Below are 27,302 nucleotides of genomic sequence, written 5' to 3' on the forward strand. Positions count from 1 at the left end.
TCATGCATTGATATAAATATAGATGATGACCAGCTGTTGTAGCTAGATCATTTGTCACTGCTTTAGTTGTGAGATACACAAGTAGTATTAACATGAAGGGTTGTCTTGAGAATATGTATGGTCACTATGGGCACACATAACATTTTTTCCTCTTGTCTGGCACCTAGTTAATCCTTTGACTCGGAGCAATCTATCTCTGCACTTTGCGAACAACCAGCAGTGTGACCGCCAAGTGCGGGTGTTGCAGTGGCTGTCAACAGTAAGCCGTCATGAAGAGCTTCTGGACTCTGAAAGGTAGGCGAATGCTTCTGCTGTAGCAGTCTATTCTATAATCTATAAAGTGACTACAGTTGTAGGAATTCACAGCCTAATAGGATATTGTCAAAAAGCATTTGGCACCATAACCCTTCTGTGGGAATCCATGCTTGCTTCCATGTTACCTACCCATTACAAACAAAATACTTCCCAATGAACTATACATTTCCAAAATGTATTGACTCTGATTCAGGTTTTTATGTTTTTGATTTTATGAGTTCATTATTATCACTGCTTGTTGCAATGTTTGCTGTTATTTAGGGGCCAATAATGATGTTGGTTGGAAAACCTCTGACCTCTAGTCAGAAGCTTCCCAACCGTGGTCAGACTTTCCAGAAGACTCGGTCGGTTTGTGGCCCGAAGACTGATTGAGAGTTTGCGGTCGGAATGTAAACCAGACGGTCATTCTGACTCAGTTCCGTCCAGCGCTCGGAGTGTTCCTGTCGATCGGAACCGCACCATAATCCCCTATGGATGGCGTTTGTACCATCTGTATCACAATGTTGGTTTCTGACAACCTTTCTGTGCCGGCCTTTCCGACATGGAAAGGCTGTCGGAAAGTAACTTTGGGGGTACCTAGCAGGGCCCCTTTGCCCCCGTGGTCCGTGGTGAAGGGGGTACCTAGGGTACCCTCTCCCTGTGAAACCCTGCACTGTATGGTTGGTACCATTGTGCATGGTTTTACACATGCACCCATTTCTCTATAGGAGCCTGTATTATGGCCGTTTTATGGCCGTAACACAAGCTCCCATAGAGAACAGTGGGAATTTGACCGAACAGTGGTCAGTCGCATCATAATCAGGCCTTCGGATCCGCCGACCTCAGGTCAGTCAGACCTGAGTCCAAGATGTTGTCTGTCGGTGGCAACTCCAACATCGTGATGAGCCCCTTAGTATTCAATTTGTAATGTTGAAGGTGAGCTGGTTATCGGGGCAGAAATAACAGTTGTGTATACGTGCACATTCCTCAGAACATTAGTATGCATTGCCTATAGTTTTAATGTTGAATTTTTTTGGCCCGGTTCACTGACAAAATATTAAACCCCAAAATAGCCCCATGCAAAAATATTGTTATATAAATATCAATATCAAAAATATAGTTATGCTATACTAAATTACAAACATTTCGAGAAAAAAAATCATTCTCTTATATCATTGTATAACATATTGTTTCTTTACATATATATAATTGTAAATATTAAACATTACATATATTAATAATGACACTAATGTAAATATATATATATATATATATGTAATAGTTAAAAAAAACAATTACAATTATTTTCAAAAAGTAAAACACCCATATATTAATATATATATTTATTTACAGATTGCTAATTAAAAAATATTATTAAACTAATAATTTTTATGTATAGTATAATCATTTTTTATATATATAATCTTATTACCTTTACAAAAATGATTATACTATACATACAAATTATTAGTTTAATAATAGTTTTATATTTAATTATATATATATATATATATATATATATATAACATAAAATATATAAAAAAAATATTTTCATTACAAATAAAAAAATTAACCAAATACAAAATAGCAATTCAATAAAAATGCATTACATGTTAAAAACATTATTAATATTATAATTTTCAATAAACAAAAACATAATAATATACATTTAAACAATATAAACTAGACTATAAAATGCATATACAATTCTCACTACAGTTTAGACAAATGTAGGCAAAATGTTGTACTCAGGAGGGGTAACATTTTCTATTCCCACTCCAGTCAAATCAACAGTATGGAAATTGTTGGATTGCGGAGGGGTAAAATTTACTATTCAACTTCAGTGACTCTTGTCCATTATTGATGTAAGAGTCATACCAGTGAAGATGTTGATTTCCTAAAACAGATAATGTATGCAGCATGCATATTGCTATACTTTGGATTTCAATACTGTTATGAGGTTTTCTGGTTAAACAGAAGTACTTTTACCAATAAATCATGACTACCCAAAGATTTCCACCACCAGGTCTCTGGTGAACCCCACCCCATCATACACCCTTAAAATGGGATGCAGGTAAGGAAGATCATAGAGGATGTTCTATAAATTAGCTTACATTGGCAATACCTTGTAATGTGTGTAACATCGCCAATTGTCGACCATTAGAAAGTGGCTCAATCATGGAAGTTGTACATTCACAAGGAAGGCTTTGTTGGCTTAGGTTTTTTCTTTTTCACAGCTGCTCTCGGATACTGAAGTATTTTTCTGCTTTTAGAAACATTTATTTCATTTAGAGAAAGAGCTCAGGACATTCCTAATGGGTTCATTGATGCTACAATCAAAACCAAATCAGTAAAGGCCATAATTAGCTGTGAGCACAGATATTGTCCAGGGAGACCATTGTCAGACACAATGTCTGATAGCCATCCGTAAGCTTCAGTTATCAGTTGAGAATGAAAGGAAAAAAACGAAGAACTTTTTCTAGTGGCCGTGCTACAGTATAACACCACTGGTTGGTAATTCAGCCGGCGTCAACGTAAAATAAATGTACACTACGGTAGAGTAATCTTTGTAATGGGTACCATCTCATTACTGGAACTATAAAAGTTCTATAAACAATTGAGATACACAATGGACAAAACATTAAATCATACTAATCTTTAATCTATTTATTAAGCTTAACAATATTTAAATGTAGCCTCATGATTAGATGGGAATTTTTTTTTATGTGGCCAACAAATACAGTTTTTATCTCACATATATCTTTTTTTAGATTGGATAACATCAGTACCATTTCAACACCACTTTTAAACTGGCATCAACTATATGAAAACAGTCATATTGAACTTCTCATGTCTTCTTTTTTCACAAAGATTGCAGCCGGCATACATTCAACATGTGTAAGGATTCCCGCTTCCTCAAGGCTCCATGGTTGAATTTATTAAATGTGTCCTCCTGTATCATTTTCCAGTTAAATGTTCCTTATACTTCACTTCAGTGCATTCCATATAATTAAACTTACCGTAATTTCCAAAGTTGCAAGATTGAAAATCAACTTGATGTGTCGTTTAATGGTCCTCAGTTTCTTCTCAGATCTCTATCTTTATGTAACTGTTTCATAACTTCTCATCAATATTTAGAAACAATAAGCCGATAATATGGCTGTTACAATTGCCCATCGATATCCCCTCACTAACAGGCATAACTCATGTGCTAAGTCATAACTACAAAAGCAAAGTCGCAGATTCATCGTAGAGTTTTAGCCTTCAATTCCACGTAACTATTCCAGAGGAGGATGTGCCACTGAATGCCCAATTACAGCAAAAAAAAGTCTAATATAGCCCGGAATGGCCGGGGTGAGATGTAAATATTTTTGCAGCTTTCAGGTGCCCTGGCACCAGCAACACATGCTCGGACTCAAAAATCAGTTGCCAATGCATAGCCATATACTTGTGTAGGGTTATGTATATTGAGGTGTACCCATGTAGGCCGAGTTCTGCGCCACAAGCACACACACATTGTCCCTCATGTCCATGCTCAATTGTGTTTTTGAATGTTCTAATCTAGCCATTTCTATCCAGTTCAGTCTTAGCCTCAAAGTTTCTGGTGGAAGATTAGCCTCAGATGCTTAGTGCAGTTCCCCCTGCACAGTATGTCTTCAAATACCCAATGCTGCCTCACGGTACATGTGCAGGTGCATGAAATGGCCTATCATTTCTCCCTATGCAGAGATCGTCTTGTGCAGGTTTAGCCTTGAATGTCCAGTGCCATGTCCCAAGGTGTTGATTTACCATTAAAGGCTCAGAGCAGCAGTGCAGCTTCAGCTTCTATCTGTACGTCCCAGCTGCCCAGTGCTGACTCCCATTGTTGAGTTTTGTTTGATGAAAAAGCCTCCACATGTTTGACGTTTAATTCCAGCTCCTTACTTTTAGCAACCATGACCAGTACAGGAGATCCACATTGGGTAGTATGATAGAGGCACGCATGGCTAAACCATGTGTGCCTCCACAATGCTGCCCTAACCACAAATGCATCTGAACAACTCATTCTTTACCACGTATGCCTTTACCATGCAATTTTGTGGTAAAGGCATGACTGGTAAAGGGACATTTGTGGTAACTTTTACACTTGAGCCCCTGAGCCCTAAAAACTACCATGACCCCCACAAGCTGCAAAAACTACCCACCCAAGCCCTAAGAACTAACCCAACCCTTCATGACCCCATAAAAACTACTCCAACACCACAAGACCTAAAAACTATCCCGCCCCCCTGAGCTCTAATAATTACCCAACCCCCTGAGCCCTACAAACTTCCCCGACACCTGGAGCCCTGAAAACATCCGAATCAGCCTTAAAACTCCATAACCCGGCCCCAGCCCCACTTACCTCATTGTGTCCTCTCCCGATCCTTCCTGTTCCTGGGCCCACCCATTCCAGCATCTAGACCACACGCATACCTCAACTACGCATATGCTTGGTTAAGGCAAGCTTGGTTGCCCTTGCAGGGAAATGGCATGCATGGCTTAGCCCGCGTTCTAATGGCTGTTTCGCTCCACATGGTGCTGGGGCTCTACTTTCCACCTCATATTTCTTGATTGAAGGCAACATACACACTTTGTTGAAGGAACACTGATCCTAACTTACCTTCTTCTTGAGCTACATGAGCTCTCTTATGGCCTGTCTTTAATTTCTTCCCTGATGCTTCAGTTTGCAGGCTCCTTGATGGTAGTATTGGAATTGTTTATCCCTAGTTCCAACTAGAGACCCCAGCAGCTTCCTCTTTGAGCTGAGGGATTAGAAGGTGGGAAAAGGGATAGGAAATCAAGAAGGCAGACCTAGCTCATATTGCCAGATTTACTTTCTTTTGTATGCTGTCCCTGCTGCCTCAGAGACCAGGAGAACAGCAAACTGCTAACTGTCTACTTCGCTTGTTAGCCACTATATGATGCATGTCATAATCATTCTATATGTTATGTACTTTCATGCAAAGTTGTAGTTCTTTTTTTTATTTTTTATTGGAATACTTAATCATTCCCATAATCTAAAAATACAAATTTACATAAAAGCATAAAAAAATCACAAAAAGCAGGATCAAGTTTAAATATATCATTACATTCTTCCCTAATATTATATAGTAATACAAACACATGATTCTTATACACAATCAACCAAATACATTTAAGAAAACCCCATTTAATATACTTCATATTTATGATTTCATATAAAGAAAAACCTCTTAACCCAAAGTTTCCCATGATTTCTAAAATTTCCTATATGATCCAGATCTTAATGCATATCTTTTCTCCAACTCCTTAATCCTATTATGTTTACACTGTAGTTTTTGACAAGTCGGAATTTCATCAGACCGCCACCTTTTCAGGATTAAGGATCTAGCTAGTAGGACCACAATGTATAACAAGTCAACCTTTAAGTCAGGTGACTATCCTAAAACTGCAGACTGAGCATCCAATGTTTGCTGTACTTTCAGTCTATCAGTACAATACCGATTGATGTTATCCCTTCAGGGCTGAGAGGAGATGATGGCAGATAAACCCGTTAGTGCACTTACTCAGTCACGCCCTGGAAGCAAAGGATCGAGGATGCAATCTCGGGAGCACCTGCAGGGCTCTTGCGAATCCCTTGGCGGTGCCACCGCCAGTGTTTTGGTGGCATCGGAGGGGGGGGGGGGGTCATTGTTAGGAATGTGGACCGGGAGGTTAAGGAGGATGTTGAAAGCAGTGGATCGAAAACGCCGGCAATAGCCGAGACGGCGTCAAGAGGTGAAGGTAAAGATGCACAAGCGTGGCGAGCCTCCTGTCCTTCTCCTGAAGAAATCCTCCAACATCCAAACTTGTGCCTGCTGCTTTAACTCGAGGCTTAATTGCGGGATGCTCTACAAGGAAGAGACTTAATTGTATACTGAACTCTAAGTAACAAAGTAGTAGGACATCGTGATTCAGTAGAAACTGATTAATAGGGGCTTAAATAACGAAAAAAGAAAAGAGGAGAGAAGGTGACTGTTGCAGCATGTGCGCATTTAAGCGCAAACCCCCAAATGCGAATTCTGTCCCTGTTAATCAATCTACCCCGGTTCAGAGGTCGCGTCAAAAGAGCATCCTAGAGAAAACACTGGGTAGTTCACGTACATTACAAAGCGCACAACAGACGATGGATCTAAAGGTGCAACAGCTTCTGGAGGCAAATAGATTAGAGACCCCTGATGTCCAAGAGGCCCAGGCGGAGATTGAAAAAGGGGTGGAGAAGGAAGATACTTTGGAGACTGCAAGACTACAAATGTCTAGCCTCCTGCAAGACTGGAAAGAACAGAAGATATGTAAAGTAACATCGAAATGGGAGGCCTCCAAAAGTAATCTACTGCTGTGCCCTTTTCAATTCCCCATCTGTTGCAAACAATATCCTCTTTTTTTCGAAATCACATATTGCGGTGACAGCTTCAACCACCTCCAGCTAGTTAATACATTAAACAATATCCCAGGCAGCATTGTCTTCAGCTCAACAGCATGCAGGGACAAAAGTGGCAATAGACAAATCTCGGCTGGTGGCAACAGCAATAGTAGGCAATGAGGAACCTCTGCAGGAGATAGAAAATGAACGGGAATCTAGACAAATGGTTAGAGACATGTTCGAGTTGATTCTTTCTGAGATAAAAGAGCTGCGTATGACACAGTCACAGGAGATATTTTATCATTACATGAAAGGTTGTTGGAAATCCAAGAGACAATGGGTAAAATACCAGAGCGTCTGACGGAAGCTGAGGAACAAGAAACTAGCCTAGAGGACAAGGTAGTGTCCTTTGAGCAGGAAATAACACAAATTAGGCAAAATACAGATGTCGTTGGGGCTAAATTATAGGATGTGGAAAATTACAACAGGTGTACAAACTTACGGTTAGTTGGGGTCCCGGAAGCAATTGAAGGCCCACAATTTCGGGACTGGGTAGAATCCCTGCTGAGAAAAGCAAACACGAATCCAACAGGAGACTTAACAGTTTGAAGAGCCTATAGGGTAACTTTCCAACGCCCCATTAATACAACACTCATAATATTCTAGTGAATTTTGTTGACTTTCGAATAAGAGAAAAAATAATGTCTAAGAGGATTTGAAAAAAAACTTTGACGACACAAGAAGTCCTGTCATTTAAAATCTTTTCGGATATGACTGCATTAGCAGCAAAGAGGCGGAGAGAATTTGTTCGAATGATTGATTCTTTTAAAGCAAAAGGGGCACAAGCAACCATTGTTCAATAATCGAAATTAAAAGGTCTCATAAATGGTAAATTTCACCTAATGGAAGATGTAGCAAAAGCACAAGAACTATTACAGTAGAAGTATATCTCACTATAAAAACCTATTAACTATGAATGCTAAATGTTAGGCAATAATTATGGGTTGATATTTTATAGAGATACTTACGTTAAGGATTTTGCAGCTCAAATATGAGTGTAAATGCTACCAGGAGTGAGAGACCGGAGGACCTGGGTCACTCTGGTAGTGGTAAGCACACAATACTGGGTGCTGGGTCATGGCACTCAGGGTACCAAGTGGGGGTAGAGAGGTGGTGTGGGCTACCCTCTCACTAGGGTCACAGGGGTATGGGAAAGATAATGGTCGGAAGGGATTACGCAGGGTACGGGGTGATTGCAGGGGAGAAAAATGGGATAGTTCATCCATGCATACAAGCAAACTATCTTTGGTAAATGAAGTAATGTTATCATCAATGCTAATATGCACTTTACATGACACTTTACTTTGCACTGTCAGTTAAAAAAATTGTTACGTACTGTAGTTAAAAGAATAATGCACATTGCACTTTGAATTATACGTCTTATTCTCTCCTTAAACATCAATGGCTTCAATAATAAAATAAAAGCGAAGCCATTGAAGAATAGGTAAGAGGATATATCCCTGACATTGTATTGATCCAGGAGATGCATAATATGAATAAAAAGAAATCTACATATAGTATGTTTAGGCAGTGGGCATAGTTAGGTATTTTTCATCAGCAAGTGCTGCTCATAGAGGGATAGCAATTTTCGTGAATAGATTCTCTTTTCAGATCACCTACTTTCAGGTTGATAAAGAAGGCAGGTGGGCTTGATCAGTGGTTTGATTATTAATAACAGGTTAACCACAGCCGAATATATGCACCATTTGAAGACGATCCTACCTGTTTATTGGAGCTTTATCACCCATTACGGCATAATCCTGGAACAGTGATATTGGGGGTGATTTTTACTTTTTGCAGGCTCCTGAATTGGATTCATCCTCTGGTACACAGAAACAGAATAAACCACCTATGAAAAAGGTATTAGCGGAATGTATGCAAAGATCTGATAGACATATTGCAGATACAATTTCACAATATGAGAGAATATTCATGTTTCTAAGCTAAATATAAAACAGTGGCAAGATTAGATCATTTTCTTACTTCATGCAATTTAAGTTTAATCAACTACACATATATTCAAAACAGATTTTCTGATCATGCTTTGGTAAAGTTGGAAGTATCATGGTAAAGTTGGAAGTATCAGGGCTTGGGGCACTTAAGACATCATCAACATCCACATCGAGGATGAAGACTTGTGCACGGAAACCCAGAATAAAATAGAAAGCTTCTTTCAACTGAATAGGATGCAGCTAGAGTAAAAAGAATCTGGGAGGCTTTTAAAGCTACTACACATGGATATATTACTACTAAAGATATAGCAGCTGGATGCCTCCGAAATGAAATGAGGAGAGTCCGTTTTCTTATAAATGTTTAGCTTGGCAAATAAGAGAAAGACAGGCACACAATAGGATTACTGCCTTGGTAGATAAAGATACAAATATTCACATCACAAATGAAGTACAGATACAGGAGTAGTCCAAACACTATGAAGCAATCTATTAAGTTAGACAAGAGGTAGATATTTCAAAACTAAAGGATTTTCCTATTAAACTCTTCATTCCTAAACTATAGGCAAGTCAAATTGAGAATATGTTGACCGATGTTACATTAAAAGAAATGGAAGTTGTAGTGCAATCTCTGGCTAATGGAAAAACATATGGAGAAGATGGATTGCCTGCTGAACTAAATAAGAAATGTTATTCAATAATAAATCCTGAATTAGTAATGTTAGCCAATTATATTTTTATGGGAGGCGAGATACCACCCTCTTTCCGTACGGCAGTATTAGTCAGCTTTTTGAAAAAGAATAAAGATAAGGAGGACATTAATTCATACAGGCCTATAAGCCTCTTAAACACCAATTATAAAATTATAGCCAAATTATTGCCAAACTGAATGAAAAAGTGTGTTGGGTCAATTAAACATTTAGATCAGTGTGGATTTGTATCAATTAAACACCTAACTTTTAATACCAGTAGTTTAGTCAAAGGTATTGATTATTTTAGTCATAACAAAATCCCGGCCCAGATTATGTTACCAGATTATGTTACCAGATGCCAGGAAGGCTTTTGATCAGGTTTGCTGGGAGATTCTTTTCTATATTCTAACTGAGATTGGATTCCCTGTTGAATGTATTAATATAATATCCAAGTTTTATAAAAAGGCTTTGGCACGAGTAATTATTACTTCAAACAAGATTGGCGTTTGCAAAGTTAACAGAGGAACAAGACAAGGTTGTCCTCTGTCGCCATTACTTTTAGCTCTTTTTATAAAGCCGTTAGCAATAGCTGTTTGCTCAAATAGCAATCTGACATCCCTGATTTCAGGAATTACACAAATAAAGCTTTGTGCTGATGATATAGCATTATTTCATAGACCCTACATAAAAGTTCAAAAATATATATTTGAATCTTCCAGGAATACCAGCTAATTGGAGGGTATAAAATAAATAAATCAAAGACGGAGATTCTGTTCTGTAATACTGCACCCAACACTTTAATAACAGAACTGGGCTTACTGGTCATTACTAGGCCCAAGAGGTATATTGTGATATACTTCTCTAAAAAAGTAAAAGACCTGTATGTTTTAAATTATGTCCCCTTCATTAATAAGATAATAGGACTGTTTCCAAAATGTAATAATTTGCCCCTTTCAATACCGGGTCAGGGTGCACTAATCCGTATGTTAATTTGACCTTTATGCATTTTTTTGTTTTTAGCCATCCCTAATGCAATCCAAATGAAATTCTTTAAAGAAGTGCAAGGCATGTTTTCCATTTTTTATTAGCAAACAAACCACAAAGATTAGCTTCAGATACACTTTATGGACCAGTAAATGAAGGAGGTCTAGGCCTCCCTGATTTGTATTATTTTGAGAATTTTGCACACACCACATATAGATCATCGAAGTATTTAAACATTAAAAGATACGATCATTTCTCCTTAGATTTAATTTATCAAGAATATGATAATATTAGTTTTATGCGTTTAGCGAAAACCTCTAAGAAAGTCAGATACAAGACGCTACAGTGTAACATCAAACATGTGCCATAACAGTTTCGGCACTACACGATTCACACCATTAATGGAGTAACACTGCTATCAGAAGTCTATATAGTAGAGCATCATTTGATAGATAGGAATGTAATGTCTAATTGTATGAGCAATGGCTATCAGAAAAAAATGGACTTTTTGGAGGGGAATTGAAAAAAATTGAATGAAATAGAGACTAGCATTAAACATTGTCAAAAAAAATATTCAATGGTCCAATATTAAAATTAGTTATGTTTTACGATAGCTGAATCTCTTACACATAATTGAAACTATGAAACTCGCTGGGGAGCCTATACAATCTAAAACCCGCAAGAAAATCAGTATCTTGGCTTCTCTCCCACGCATCCAGGTGGCAGATAAACTTCATGGGAAAGCCACCCAAAAAATGGCATTCAAAGGAGGCCTCCAGATATCCATTGCAGCTTGGGATCAGATTAATGAGTTTAATTTCTCTTTATTGAAAGGGGAAAATACATGACATATTAAATTTTACATTAAAAAACTTTTATATAGAACCCCCGATTTTCTCCATAAAATAAATCCGCAGATTTCGGCAAACTAACTTCAGTGCAATATGGAAGGAGGGGAGAATTGGACACATACTATATGTGGCTGCTCAAGGTTGAGCAGGTTTTGGGCCAAAGTTGTAGTTCTGTGTTTTTTTCCGGAGAACAATGCACATAATAGTGGGGGCAATTGGATGATAGACTAGAAAGTACAAACTAATCTGGTTTTTCATCACGGCATCGGTCTTCAATTGTGGACATGCAGTTAGTATAACGTGTTTGTAAATAGTGTAACCTTGATATTAAAAATAATTTCCCATGTATTTATAACTCTTTCAGGAGCATTGAATCCCCTAATTTATGGATTGCTGGTGCTGATTCCCTTCGTCCTGATCTGAAGCCAGTGCCAGAGTTACAGAACTGGCAGGACACTGTTGGACGCGATGTTGCACCCCATCTACCACCGAGGGAAAGGGCTAGGCAGGACGCCATACATGGTGAGCAGTCCAATTCATTGTCTGATTTCTGATTCAGGCTTTTTTGGTTAATGTTTCAAAGCATTGTTTGAATTTTATTTGTTTTCTAATGAGAAGTTACAGCTGCAAAATAACTATACTATTAAAGATGAGGGAGCAATGTGCAAGAATTGCTTTTCCCAAATTGAGATTCTTACTGAAAGTCTGAAACGCAATTTGGAAAATGCAATCCCTAATCCCTAGTGGGTCACAAATTGACCTTCCTCATTAATATTAATATACGACCCATTAGGAATGATAGCCATCACATGGATGGTGGCCTGCTGGGGTCAGCACACCACCATGTCTGTGATTGCTTTTTAATAAAGCAATATTGTTTTCTCTAAGTGCAGCCCGTTTACTTTCAAGGAAAATAGAAAATGAAACTTTTACGTTTTGTGGGATCACTGCCTACTCACAAAAAATATTTTTGTTTACATTCTCAAAAGGGATGGGGATCTTTTGTGTACCCTTCCCATTTGCAAATGGTTACCACTGCATTTTAGTAGTGGGTAAAAATGCATGTTTTGCAACCTGTAGTTCGGCAGCAAAACATTAACACTACTGCAAATTGATAGTTGAAAGGGACCCCTAAACACACTCCTTCCAACTACCAAATCGCTGAATCAAATTGCAATTCGGTAGTTACTGAATTGCAATTTGGCATTTGTACTATAAAACATGTTGTTGCTGTTGCAAACAAGCTGATTTGTGATTCAACCTGTCTATTACCTCAAAAACATATTTGACATATGGCCCTAAGCCACCATTTGCATTACATTGCCTTAGATGCACGGGAGCCCATTTATTTTGGTCACTGGTATAGTGAGAATTATTCTAAAGCTAATACCCTTTCTCTCAGTACATACTATGCCTTACTGGAGAGATCCGCCTCAGCAATGAGTCTGACTGGTTTCCAACCACAACTGTACTAGTAGGCAATTGTTCTTTAAATGAGAATTATAAAAAGCTTGGTGTAGCAGCAAGGATTCTATTTAAAAATAAATAGCCTAACATCTTGAAAATATTGATTCGTGCTTGCACGGTATCTGGGAAACAAAGCTTCCAAAAATTGTACTGAATTATTTTTCTCGTAATTGAAAAGACATAAACACTCACTCCACTTTTTATACAAAAATAAATCTGGAAGAAAGAAAGGGAAATGTGGAAGCTGAAGTAAATGGCTATCTTGATGAGTTACCTTGCATCATATGTGACACCTTCTGTCAGTTCAAGCTGTTGAGTTAATAGCATGTTCTGAGACTCAATATTTTTAGCAAGGGCTCAAAAAAACTCAGTAGGCACCCTACCATTGGCTAATAAGATAAGACTGTGCTTTTATGTGGGACCGTAGCTTGGTCAGTAAGATTGAAGGAGGGGGTGAGCATCAGATTTTCCCAAAATGAGGCTGGCATATAATGTTTAAATACATCATACGAAAACCAGGGTGCATAAGAGGGTACTAAGGGGCGGTGGAAAGGGAGAGGAATGCGGATCGGTAGGAGCACCAAGGGGGAAAACGCAATATTTTGTAAAATAACCAACATTTTTGAGGACGTTCGAAACAGAGTGAGAGAGTGTGTGCGTTTTTGTCTGCGTGTATGGAAAACTTCCTGTTGAAATCCGACTGACACCTCACAATACCCAACTGAAAGCACCTGTCCCCAACTATTTATCAGAAGATACATTTATTACTGGGGTGTAACACCTCAACCCCCCCCCCACCCCAAGCTACACCCCTGTTTTTATGCTTTAATGGCTCTAAGTGGTGCTTAAAGTAATTTGTCAGTCACTATGTCCCTTTGAAGTTAATGTATTGCTTATGAGTTGACTCTGACCAGGGTCTGACCTCTTCCGCGTGTTAGTTTTTCATGTGCTGAGAAGAACCAAAATCACTCCATGGATCTGAGCAGAGAAATGCCATGCTCATAGTTGGCCTTTGTATCTTCATCCTTGTTAGTTAGGGATTACTTGTGTGACCTGTTACCTGCAAATAATAATAATTCGTTTTTATTACAAGGGTGATTCTCTCTAAGCTGCCTTTGAATTAGTGCAAAAAAACAGTTGATGGACCGAATGCAGAACAATGTCATACATTCACCCCAGTAGAGAGATCTGGGCCTAAATCCATTGTTTTTTTGCTCACCATGCCGTTCCAGTTTTAACCCAGCCATGTGCAAATCAGTCTTGAGCCTGTGCCTCATGGGAACAGTCCAGCCCGAACTGCCAAGCCAGGTCCTCCCTGGACTGGAAACAAGCATCCTAGGACCGGTTTCGGGGTTTCACCCCTCTTCAGCCAGGATAGCTTGATTCCAGTGGCATGGAGAGCAAGGGACCCACGTCTGGGGATACCCTTCCCACTCGGGGTGACATAGTGGTAATTCCAGGGAGCATTCAGTTACACATGCTTAGTGGCCCATGTCAAGTACTAAACCCATAGAACCTTCTGGCTTAGGAGAAAACTGCATTCATCACGAGGGGATGCTAGAGCCATCACTTTTAAAAGAAAAAGAAACTAAAGCAGTTTGTGGCACTCTTAAAATCAGAGACTGACGGAAAGCGCCGGGCGTAACATGGGTCAACTCTGCGGCACTTCAGTCACCTGAAAGGATCATCTCTAAAAAGTGAACAGGCTCAGAGCAGAGTTTAACTTATAACATTAGGGATGGCAGACTGCCAAATTGGGGAATAGTTGGTCACAGAGTCAGTAGCATGTTAGATTTTCTTCTGGAATTTCTTTTTACATTGCTGCCACATTCTGATAACTCTTTTGACAGCACTTCTTTTGTTGCCAAAACACTCTTTGTTTGTTCCCAGAAGGCATCACAACTTTTTAAGACTCAGTCCTATTAAGACAGGTGCTATTTTTCAGCATTTTTGTTGAACACTGGGATCAGGACCGCTGGCTGACTTCTCTGGGCTCACTGTCCTCAACCAGTAAATACTGTAAAAACATCTGGAAATTATTGATACTAATGTTCCTGTGGAGCTGTGGGTTTCACAGTTGTCTAGCACAGTGTTTCTCAAACTGTGGGACAGAGATTCGCAAGCCAATTCACGAAAGTCTAGCAATCAATTAGAATACCTTTAAATTCCATATGTCTCTTGTCACATTTGCTGTACTGCAATGACAGAGGTCAAATGTCAAGCTCTGCCTCCTGCCAAATTGCTGCTTATATTTTTTAACATTGAGATTGTTTTTTACAAGCCCCTCTCACTTGCAATAAAGAAAAAGTACAGTGAATTATGTGACAATCTTGATGGGGTACTGGGAATGTGAAAGGAAAGCCTGCTGGATGTCATTTGAACTGTAACACAAGAACATGTAAATACCTGTAAATTAACTTTAAGCAGTCATTTTACTCTAAAGCAAAACTTAGGTAAGAATAAAATTAGCTGTGGAAACGATCTCAAAAACATAGTACACTGATGAGGCCTAAACCAGGGCTGTGTCCTTGCCCCAACACTCGTCAATGTATATACCGCAGATTTGGGGAAGAAGATGTGTCAAAATGCAAACCTCGCAATCCCCAATATTGGCCCAAATAGAGTTCACTTATTACAGTACCTAGACAATTTGGTAATAAAGGATCACACCAAAACTGGACTACAAAGGGGACTGGATGCTCTTAACATCTAGAACGAAAGCAATGAATTGGCTGTGAACCCAAACAAGACCTTGGTGATGGCTTTTGGACATAAAGCAAAAAAAGCTTTACTCAGCTGGAGACTGGGCACCTAGATTATTGCCACCAGAAGGACGTACACCTGCCTTGGGGCTTGGCTCAGTGATACTGGGAAGGCAACTTCACACCAACAAAGAATGAAGTCCAAGGCTCAATCAACAATCAATGCTTCATGCAAACTTCCGGGTAAGCTGTGCAGTCCAACAACGCTGCCAATCCGGAGGGTGATACATTTCAAAATACCGGCGATAGCAGGCTATGCACAACAAGTGTTCCCTGATCTAATGGGGAGTTTGCATGAAAACTCCCAGTGTCAGGTGTACAAACATATCTTTAAGTTACCTATATATGCCGCAACAGTCTGATCCGCCTGGAGTTAGGCCTTGTCAAGCAAAACAATGAATGTTTGGGAACACAGGCGAAACATTATTACCAAGTCATTAAAGCACTCACAGGATGCTCAAAAAGTGTGCTTAGACCAATATACGAAGGAACGGCCAATCTGCGGAACAGCTACATGCAAAAAGCTGTGGGGGTACTCGGCTTCGCAATGGAGAACAGTTTTTTGGAAGGGATGAGCTATGCTGCAATTAAGAATGCTATGAACAAACAAACACACTCGTCAATTATTACGGCAAGCAGACAAACTTAACTATCTAGCCAAGGGAGGGCAACAAGGTTTAATTTCACCATAATAGGAAAATAGAACACAGCCATGTCTGAACCAAGCACTGGAAGGTAGTTCCTAAAAGACATCCAATGGGCCAGGCTGGTGCCCTTGAGAACAAGAGAGCTAAATACCGGTTGGAACTCTTTGGCACATTTAACCAAATGCAGATTTTGTAAGTATAGAGAGGGGTCCCTGCTCCACCTGGTTTGCTGCTGCCCAGGTCTGCTATACTATGTCGTAAAACCCATGCTTCCATCAAAAGGGTCCCGGACATGCACGGAAGCAGTATCAGTATCGTTCTCCAGCACCTCAAACTAGGCACATTTGGGAAATACATGGCAGAGGTGCGTGCCCGGTTGTCCAAACAAGAAGGGCATGATGACTTGACTGTGGCCTGTACAAACAAACCGTAAGCAACTAATCAAAACTTTGAGTGACCTAGGAGGCAAAGATGTCCTCAGGCAGCTATAATACACACCTTAGCATGCTATTACAAGCACACTAGCACTTTAATGCCTAGGGCATTTGGCTAGGACACAACTGAAATATTGAACAAAAGGAACAGCTGCTGTTAGTATGTGTTACTGTTTGTTTTATGACTAGGAACTGCATACAACTTTTAACTGCTAGTTGTCAAGTGGTGTTTTTAGTGGGCATATATATTTTACTGTTTTTCTTAAATATTAGGCAATGAGCCCAATTTTAAATGGGTATATTTACAATTGCACTATCTTTGGAATATTGCAAATGATTTTAAGCAATCACGCAGTAAAAACTTTCATTCATTCATTCATATGTGCTAATCTGGCCAGAATACAGCGAGAACTTGAGTTTCTCTTGCGCACTGAGGTGTATTCGAGAGCACACTCGCCTGCCAACCTAAAGATGTTATTAAAGTCAAATTCATCTTCACTTAAATCTATAGGAAGGAGAGCAAAGAACTTGTCACCCATATTCACCAATGCCACTATGAACAGGATGAAAAGGCAGGAAGGTTACTGCGTGAACTCTCATATTCCGCGTCTGGCCAACAGGCTAGCTGCATCTAACCAGTATGCATACGACATTGTCCTGTTAAGTAAAACAGCAATTCAGCATTGAAGATCATTAACAGCCCTAGCTTGTTATACTGGAAAATATGGCCTGGAAATAAACAATAAGAAAACAAAAGTTGTGATCTCTGTGGAAACTATAAATCAAAGGGAAATAAAAATATTCATATGAGATGCAACTTTATCCCTCACATTAGTTCTATAAATGCTTTTCTGTCCTTAAGTAAGAAACCGAAGGCTCCCTCCCTACAGCCAATCCTAATTGTCATCAGCAGCAACCTCTCACCAACACTGTGTGATAGGTCTGAGTTACTGCGAGGGAGAGACGCAAAGAATCTGAACATTTTACACTCAAAAACATGTAGGCGTCTTTTCTACCTCCGGCCGAGCACATCTGAGGTACAGATTTGCTAGAGTTTGGGCTAGTGAAGTAGGTCCTTGTTTATCAAGGAGTCTTTACCAAAACTAGGCAAAAATGAGTTCATCACGACAAAAATCCTTGGGGCACTTGGTATGGGCAGAAATTGCCACCAGTAAGAATGGAACTCATGGAGAGAGTACCCGGAAGAATCTATGCCCACTCTTAATCTTAAATACCTGTGGGGCACGGCAATGCCCTATGCTTCAGTTAAATGCCAGAAAGCAGTAGGTCATGCTTGATTGGGAGCGGGCGGGTTGGGAAGGAGTGGCTTACTCAATGTTGAGGGCCCTGACTGTTTGGTCGACCCTCTAGGGCCGATCAAACCAGTAATGCACACTCTCCCTTTTCTCCATCTAGGCTGCATGCAGTCTACATGGAGAAAATGGAGAGTGTTCAGCCTACATGGAGAAAATTGTCTCCCCCTAGGTGCCCGGCTGGGCACTGTCCCTACTAATCACAACGCTGTCATTGCAGGGTTGAGATTGGCTGAGGGGAGAATTCCTGCTTCCTGTTCGTTAGAAGAGCAGGAAAACGGGACCCGGCCAGGAGCCGCGACGTCACGGGACCCGGGAATGTATGTTTATTTTTTTTACATATTGTTTAGTCACCCCCCCCCTCCCCGCCCAAACCCCTGCACAAACCCTCCATCCACCCCTCCACCCTCGATTCATGCCGGCCGCGACTGATTGGGAGGAAATTGCTCTGACGTGCATTTAACTACCTATGCATTGTACAAGCTGTAAGTCAATCTTCAAATGGCACACACAGCTGAACAGTAAAACTGGCAAATTTATAGATTGGTCTACATAGGCCTCAACTCCCCGAAATAATTAAGTAGCCCCTGCAGGAAACATTACTGCCACTTTTCGCATCTTTACCTAAAGAAGCTTTATTCTCTTTTAGCACACACCTTGGCTGGGCACTCAAAGAATCAGACAGTTTACAACTGCACATTTGCACAAATCCAGCCCTTTACCATGTATTTCATTTGTATTCATTCATATTTATTGATTCTTTGTCAGTGTGTTGTTACTTTTATTTTTTATAGCCGGTATTTATTTTTTGAATTGTTATTGTTAGCTGACAAAGTAAACATGCCTTTTTATACATGCCATCGTTTTAGAACAGGAGAGTGGAAGATTTTGTAGAAAAAATAAACTTGGGGAAATGGATTTTTCACATTGATTTAAATTGAAGCCGAGGCAGTTTCAGGCGGGAGACACCTCAAATAAAGCGATGTTTGTCTTCAAAGTGCGTGAGTCTCCCTCCTGAGTCGGGTCTATTGGCATGGGTGCTTCCTGCAGACAGCAGGCCTTTTCCATCTCGGCTCCCATGAACTGAAACCACAAAAGGCATCTCATATACTCTACCACATGGCAAAGGAATACAATGTTCCTTCTGCTTCGAAATAATGTGGCAGCTCACTGATTCGGTTACTGTTGCCTGAGCCTTTGTGCCTTCATTTTCTGGACCTGGTGTCCTTTGAGGACATCTGTGCTGGATACTAACAGGTTCCATTTGTCCGAATTATTGCACATTGTTTCCGGCCTTATTTAAAACTGTCCTTCCTTGCTTACCCCAAACCACGAACAACGATCATGGACGTTTACTGCCCTCAGTGGAGAACAGCTCTTTCATTATATCTACAGCTAATGCTTTGCTAAGAAGAGAGAATGTCATGGTAAGAGGTGCTACAGAATCTTTGCACGAGGTTGCTGCATAATGGCAACATTCACACCTCTTTAGGCTGAAATTGCAACATTGTATCAGCATAGCAGAGCTGGAAGCCGGCATAAGGATGCAGTGTGACTGGGACAATTTAATCTAGAATCTTCAAAATGTGGGCTGCATAATGCTGTGTAGACCCCAATTGTGCTCTGTGGTGCTCTGAATGCCTATGCGCATACAGACCTCTTGTGCTCTGTGATCCTCTGAATGCTTATGCGCATACAGACCTCTTGTGCTCTGTGATCCTCTGCATGCCTATGCGCATACAGACCTCTTGTGCTCTGTGATCCTCTGAATGCCTATGCGCATACAGACCTCTTGTGCTCTGTGATCCTCTGAATGCTTATGCGCATACAGACCTCTTGTGCTCTGTGATCCTCTGCATGCCTATGAGCATACAGACCTCTTGTGCTCTGTGATCCTCTGAATGCCTATGCGCATACAGACCTCTTGTGCTCTGTGATGCTCTGAATGCCTATGCGCATACAGACCTCTTGTGCTCTGTGATCCTCTGAATGCCTATGCGCATACAGACCTCTTGTGCTCTGTGATTCTCTGAATGCCTATGCGTATACAGACCTCTTGTGCTCTGTGATGCTCTGAATGCCTATGCGCATACAGACCTCTTGTGCTCTGTGATCCTCTGAATGCCCATGCGTATACAGACCTCTTGTGCTCTGTGATCCTCTGAATGCCTATGCGCATACAGACGAATGAGCTCTGAAGGTACAGAGATCAAGAATGGTCACCTTGCATTTACATCCTGTTGAGGCGATAAACAGTGACGCCAGTGCTTAATTAGTAAAATAAATAAATAAAGAAGCTCCAGGGCTCTCGCCAAGAGGCCACTGCAGCCTGCACCACACATTGCCCCTGCCAGCGCTGCCAATGGCAGTACCAACACATTCACTAACCATCACACTCCTACAAGTGTGACAATTCAGACTATTTCAGGCCCCAAAAGCTATAAGAATGGCTTGGGTGGCACGTAATAGTCATTTTTATTGTATTTTGAAATAATAATTTACTGTTGTTGTGATAATGTCTAAACTAGCCTCACCGCGCCACCTTGTGGTAGACTGCCAAGCTCCTGTGTTGACAATTAAGTGCTGACTAGAAGGAAGCGTCCCTACTTGGACAAAGAAGCATCCCTCTGTCAATTCGAGACCACCATTTATAGCAGTCGGTCAATGCCAGTTATCTACTTGCCCACCATACACATGTCGCCTGGGATGTGGCAAGTAAAGATTTCAGGGCCCATTTGACTCAAATCATTCTGGGTGGACAGGATGCAGCCAAATATTTAATTCGGCCTTTCCAGGATACTACCAGCTGTTTTGTGCCAGCAGTCAGCACTAGAGTGATGCTTTGTCGCCACACGCAAATGCGATCTGCATGCTTTTCTGGAGATGTGCAGGCATCCTTCATGGATATGCCTTTTAATGAATCCATTCTTTGTGGCAAAAATCCTTATTCCACCCTGAAGATTTTCAAGTATAGCCAGGTGACAGCACTCTCTGTAGGCCTTTTGACACCCACACTAATCAGTTTTGGTCATTCTGGGACTATTTTATGGGTTGGCATACAGACTGTGTCAGGTCCCCCACCCCTGCTCCAGTCCCCTTTGCCCTATCGTGGCCACTGACTAGGGGGAGGGGACGTGGTCATTTGCACTGGCTTTCCTAGTTCACCTCCCCTGTGCATCATCAATCTTCAAGCCTCTTTGGTTAGCCCTTAGAGGCACACAACCACCTTGTGGCACGCAGGATTTAAAATTTTCTCCCAGTCCATTACATCTGACAGATGGGTACACCAGCATACTCAAGATGTGATTTAGAGGGTGACAGCCTAAAAAATAAGGACGGTTGTTACTCCCACTTTCTCCTTGTGCCGAAGAAGGATGGAGCCTTCATCCTATTTGTATCATAACCATCTAAATGCCGTCCTTCGGATGGACAAATTCAAAATGCTCCTACTGGACAACGTTCTGTCTGCCCTAGATCTGGGCAGCTGAATAGTAGCCCTGGGCCTACAGGATACCCACTTTCATGTGACTCGTAGTACAAGGTGGCCAGGAGCATTCTCAGCTGGCAGTGCTCCCCTTTGGCCTTACCAGTGCCCCTGGTGCTCACAAAAGTGACTGTAGTGGTCACTGCTTATCTTCAGAGATTGGGGATATCAATTTTCCTCTAACTAGACGACTGGCTGGTGGAAGTGGGCTATCCTCAGTCAGCAGTAAACCACCTCTGACTGCAATACTGTTGACATCGTTTGGATTCTCGATCAATGAGCGGAAGTCACACTGGACTGCTGCACAGAAACCTCCTTTTAAAGAAGCTATCCTGGACACAGTGTAGTTCAGGGTCTTCCCTCTGTTGCAACAAGTCTAGGACATTCAAGCTATGATCCGATGTTTCAGCCTCAATCCTGAATCTCAGTTAGTGCAGCACCTGCTTGTCCACTTTGCCAGGTGCATATGCTGGCTGGACAGTGGAATCTGAAGCCTCGGTCGGTTCAGCACCAAGGGAACCTTGACTGTGGGATCTGAAGTCTCCTGGGTCCAGCTCCAAGGGAACCTGGCTGATATCATCCAGGTTTCTGAGCTGATTGCAAAAGATCTTCAGTGGTGGCTATCAGACCACAGCCTGACCAGTGGCAGACCCCTTTCCCTTTTCCACCAAGAGCTGACTGTGGAGACGGGTGTGTTACTGCTGGCTAGGGGAGGCCATCTGTGAGAGGTGGAGATCAGAGGACTCTGGTCTCTTGTGGAAATAGAGCTCCACATAAGGCGCTGAATGCTTTTCATCAGGGCAAGGCTGGTACAGGTTCTCATGGACAACACCACCGCCATGTGGTACTACAACAAGGAGGACAAAGTGGGGTCCTTGGTCCTGTGCTAAGATGCTCTGCATGTCCGGAGTTGGCTGGAGCATCAGGGTACTTTCCGGATCATGAACGTCCTAGCAGGTTGACCAGTATATCCGTGGATGCCTGGTGGATCCCAAATGGCAGTTGCGCTCTGTGGTGGAAAAGGAAATCAGACAGTGGGGAGAACTCTGGCTGATCTTTTCGCCACTGTTGAAAATGCAGTGTCAAAAATTCTGCTGCGCATTGGAGTTTCCCGGAATGCTGTCTCTAGGATATGCATGCAGGCTAAAATGGAGCACGGACTCCTCTACACCTTTCTGCCACTGCCGTTCTTGCCTCGAGTTCTGAAGAAGCTCAGAAACAACCTCTCCCAAGTCATCCTAGTGGCGGCGTATTGCACAATACTTCCGGGCATGAGTATCTGTCCTCTGATTGGGATACCCCTTGAGAGGCTCTTCTGTCGTGGCAGCAGGGAATTCAGCATCCGAACCTGCACAATCTACACTTCCTTGTGAAGAGAATGAACAGCAGGTGTTTCCTGCATTCGATCTGCCACCTGAGGTTGTGAATGTGATCCTTGCTGCAAATCTCTCTGCGAAACTGTACTTTTTCAAGCCAAATGGTTGGATGTTTTATTGTCTGTTCTTTCTTTGGCCCAGCAAAATTCTTGCAGGTGACTCATAGATTAGTTGGCCCTTTCATACCTTTTGTGTTTTCCTGACCAATCGCCATTATTTAGGTCACCTCCTGTGATGAGTTTTATTCCCAGACAGTTTGTAAAGCCACACAGGGCTTGGAACCCAATGAGCCCTTGCCAAATGCCCCCGTACGGTGCAGAATGAATGCAGCGAGTGAGCCTGAGCACTACAAGAAGGGTTTGGGGGGGGGGGGGGGGGGGGGAATTCTCCCCCCCAAGGAAATGTGGACAAAAATGGAGCATTCTAAAACACATTTTTCATTATCTTTTCAATTGTATTAGCTTTTAAAGCAGTGTAAATAATGACCTAACTGTGCACCAGGATACAACAATCTTTGTTGGGCCTCTCACTGACTCCCTCCCTATCACCCTCCAACAGTGCCTAACATCTGCCCATAGCCCCTCTCTCACATTTATTTAATTTGTTTAATAGCGCCTCCTAAACCGGTGTATGGTGTCGGAGGACTCTACATCACACACAAATACAGAGACAATGAGCAATACGTGTGTAAATCAGTGTATAGGAAATGTAACAATGCTTGGTGTAGAAAAGCACAAACCCTGGATTCGGAACATAACACAGTGGCTAGGGTTGGCTTTACTAATAAGAATTTATTTCTACTCACACAAACCTTTTTAGAAACATTAGGATAATGAAAGACTCAAAAAATATATATAACTTCCCAACCTGTACCATGCAGTTTCCGTGTAGCTCTTTGATTACACTTCATAGCTCAGATTATGAGAATAATTTATGAAATGAACAGTAACAAAAATGCCCCTGTGCCAAAAGCAGTAACCCACTAAGCTATGCACATACAATACTGTTCAGTTATCTGCATGGCACACGTCCTTTGCTGCAGGCATGTTAACCCTCTGCGCTACCTTAGATGAGTCAAAACTGCCACTAGACAAAACTCCTATCTCTCTCTAGTAGGTACATTAATCACCAGAGTTATCTTGACACTTTTCTTGTTTCCTGAAAACTGCTGGATATACAAGGAACTCTGCAATGGGTGCTTTCAAAACGACTGCACAGCTGCAAAAATGTCCCCCACTAACAAACCTGCCCCCCACCCTTCCAGCCTCCTGAGGAAGCACCTGATGCCTCGTTCGTCCAGTCCAGCCTTGGTACCATAGTGGGATCTCTATTTGTTCCTGATGCTCCTCTTGTGCACCATCTTCAAGCTAATGCATAGCTACTCCATGCCTCTTCTGACTCTCAGAACTGTCTGACTCCCTGCCGTCGCTTCAGCTTATCTCGTGAGTGCGCTCCAAGCTCTCTTGGTGTAGCCAACGTGCCACCTTTTTTCCAGACAAACTAGTGTTGAGAACCAAGTTTGTGACTCCATTTCACTCCCATCTTTAATCCTCTTCACCACTTCAGAGAGGCGGAGAGGCGGAGAGACTTCATCGACTGGACCATGAAAGAGTCTTAAGCTTTTACATTGATCTTTTATTTATTTATTTATTTATTGATATTTTACCCAGTGGCAGTCGCCACAGGGCAATTATAGTTAGGTCAGTGTTTCCGTAGAAAATGCTTTTTTTGTGTGTTGCTAATAACTTTGGTGCCATTTGACGAATCTCACAAAACGTACTCTTGTTTTTGCCTAGTTTGAGCATGGAAGGTTTGGGGTGATCCATCAAGCAAGGCCAAGAAAAAAGGGAGCTCTCAAAACACAAAATCCCCATGTATTTTCCATATACTTCTTTAGCCAGCGCTACCGCAAAAACTGCTGAAGGGAATTAGACCAAATATCACAGGTAGCCAGGTCTTGGTTCGCAGATTGTGCTTTTTGCAATTTAGTGTATATCTATTTAGTCGTTTTTAAGATATTATGGTTTAAAAATATTTGTTTATGTGGACAGTTGGGTTCAAGGGATGCTAGCGAGAGTCCCTCAAACCTACTTCTAAATAATGGAGTGTTCTGACTGGTCCTGGGAGATTTTTTTCGCATGGGCCCATTCGCTTCCATGGGAGTGGACACTCTGATTGGCTGCCAGCTGCATGAGAAAAATGTTGCTGGAAGACTCAGGAACTTAGGGGCTCATTATGATGACGGACGGACATCAGTCCGCCCGCCATCGTTGCGGTGCTGGGACCGCCCTTCAGAAGTGCAGCGGTCCCACCACACATATTAGGATGCTCCCGCCACACTGGGGGCGCATCCTGGGCTTTTAACATTGTGGACGGTGCTGCTGACTGCAGCACCGTACGCAATGTCAAAAGTGCTTGCACTGCATTTCCCTGCACTACGTGGCAGGCACCATGCGGTGCCTGCCACCTGGTGCATGGAAATGCAGGGGGGTACCATGGGTACCCCCCAGTGCACCCCCCACACAGAGGGGGCCTGCAACGGCCCCCGAATACAGCCTCCACCTGTCTGACAGGCAAAAAGGGATTCCGTAATCCCTACGGCAGTGCGGCACTGCCGCAGTGCTGCCCTGCCGCAGTGCTGCCCTGTGTCCTTGTACCTCAAGGCGGGCAAAAAAGGACCACCTTGCGGAACCATGGCGGACGAACTTTCCGTCCGCAGCGGACACTTTGGAATTCCCACCACCATCCTAATTTAGCATATATATAAATATAAAAGGGGGTAGGCCTCAGTAGGCACTGTGTGGTGGGACCAAAAGGACCCTCCTCACCCCTTACCCTGGGAAGCCCATCCCGAGACACAATAGCTTCCCTGCCTGCACTCCTGTGGGTGGGGAAACTCTTGGCTGTTCCTTCTTGGCAGAACAAACATGTAAGTCTGCTCCCAGCAGGCAGGAGATTTAAAGATGCTCCCTCCAGCTTGCGGGCAGGTGTGTGTCCTGTTTCCCTGCTCTCAACCCAGCAGGCAGGGAAAAAGAAATGATATTGCCCCCTCCTGGAGGGAGCAAGCAGAATACAGCTGCTCCCTCTGGGATGGAACAATGCCGGCTCCCTCTGGGAAGAGGGCCACATGCTCCCCTCCCCTTAATTATGTAATTTAGATCCAGGGGATCGGTTCCCCAGGGCCTAACAAGGCTTGGGGAGGGTTTCCTAGGGCCCATGAAAGATCAGGTATGGGTGCAGTGCAGCACCCCTCTCCTTTTATTTATATGTGGCATGGGATCCATGGGGCCTAATAATATGCGGAAAGGGGTGCTGCACGTCCCCTTTCCCTTTTTATTAGAATTTGGTGATGAGGTCTCCCAGCGTTTACTGACAGACTATATAACAATAAATATTGTGCTACCAAAATATTGTGTCAAAAATATTGAAAACAAAAATATTGTTTCCTATACAGATAATGGTACCATTATCTGTATAGAAATCAATATTTCTGGTGCGGTGAGTGTGCCCTGATTTATACATGAGCTCATTCATTCACCATTCCAGCTTGTGTGAATGGGGCAGGCAAGGGAACTGCATGGGGATGCAGCCGGTTCTTGTGACTGGGAATCTGGATTCTTTAAACAATCCACTAGTGCCCCCAGTCTCCGACTGTGTCCAGCGTGCCTATGCCCCTCCTAGCATCTGACAATAGGACCTCTCCTTCATAGCTAGCCCATCTCCCCAGTTCCTTTCTCCAGGAAGTCGCTCAAGGGCCCTAGGGTACTTCCAGTTTCTGGTGATTTCCCTCTTTGCCACTACAAATGCTAGATCGTGGAATCTACTTGTGATCTTAGATTTGGGTGTGTTTGGGAACCAGCCTAACAGACTGTGGCTCGGGGAACAAGGTACCTTTTCCAATACCTCCTCAGTGGTTTTTGTTACCTCAACCCAGTAATGCTGCAGATTCGGCCATTGCCATAGCATGTGCATGAAATCCGCTCCTATATTCCCACATCTTTGGCATGCTGCGTCGTTTATGTTAATGATGCGGTCAGGGGTAAGGTTGGCCCTGTTGAGTACAAAGAAATTAATCAATTTGAATCTAGAGTTCAAGGCTACTTTCGGTATCCTTTCTAGTATTTTAGTCCAGTCACCTTCAGGAATGAGACTGGGAATCCCCAGGTCACCCTCCCATTTGTTGCACTGTGTGTCGAGTGGTAGGAGTGTATCTTCCCATATTGCTCTATAAAGGGCTGTTACTGCTCTGTAGGTGCCCAAAGATGCCACAATGTATTTGCAGGACCTATGGGGTTGTGGTTCTGTCGGACTCATGTTCCAGTGTTTGCGAAATGCCATCGTTACTGGTTTGTGAAGGAGGAAGTGGCCTTGCTGCAGGTCAAATCCATTTGGTGAAACAGTAGGGTAAGAATTGGACTCAAGAGGGGTAAAATTTACTATTCCCACTCCAGTCAGTGTAACAGTAGGGCATTTGTGTATGTTTTAATAATTTACATAATTATAAATACATTACACATTTTAATTAAAATTATTTACCAACTAAAATTTCATATTTACCTAAATAACTTCCCACCCTATACCTACAC

General features: G+C 42.1%; 1 protein-coding gene across 1 annotated transcript in view; it reads left to right on the forward strand.

Moving 5' to 3' along the window:
• The window catches only part of LOC146771104 (uncharacterized), a 129,877-nt gene that overhangs the window by 70,449 nt on the left and 32,126 nt on the right, over positions 1-27,302 (forward strand). The window contains exons 4-5 of the mRNA XM_085640352.1: positions 168-294; positions 11,598-11,755. Of these exons, the coding sequence (XP_085496478.1) occupies positions 168-294; positions 11,598-11,755 (285 nt within the window). The remainder of the gene's footprint in view (positions 1-167; positions 295-11,597; positions 11,756-27,302) is intronic.

Source organism: Triturus cristatus, unplaced genomic scaffold (assembly GCF_964204655.1).
Source record: "Triturus cristatus unplaced genomic scaffold, aTriCri1.1 SCAFFOLD_424, whole genome shotgun sequence".
NCBI classification, from domain to species: Eukaryota; Metazoa; Chordata; class Amphibia; order Caudata; family Salamandridae; genus Triturus; species Triturus cristatus.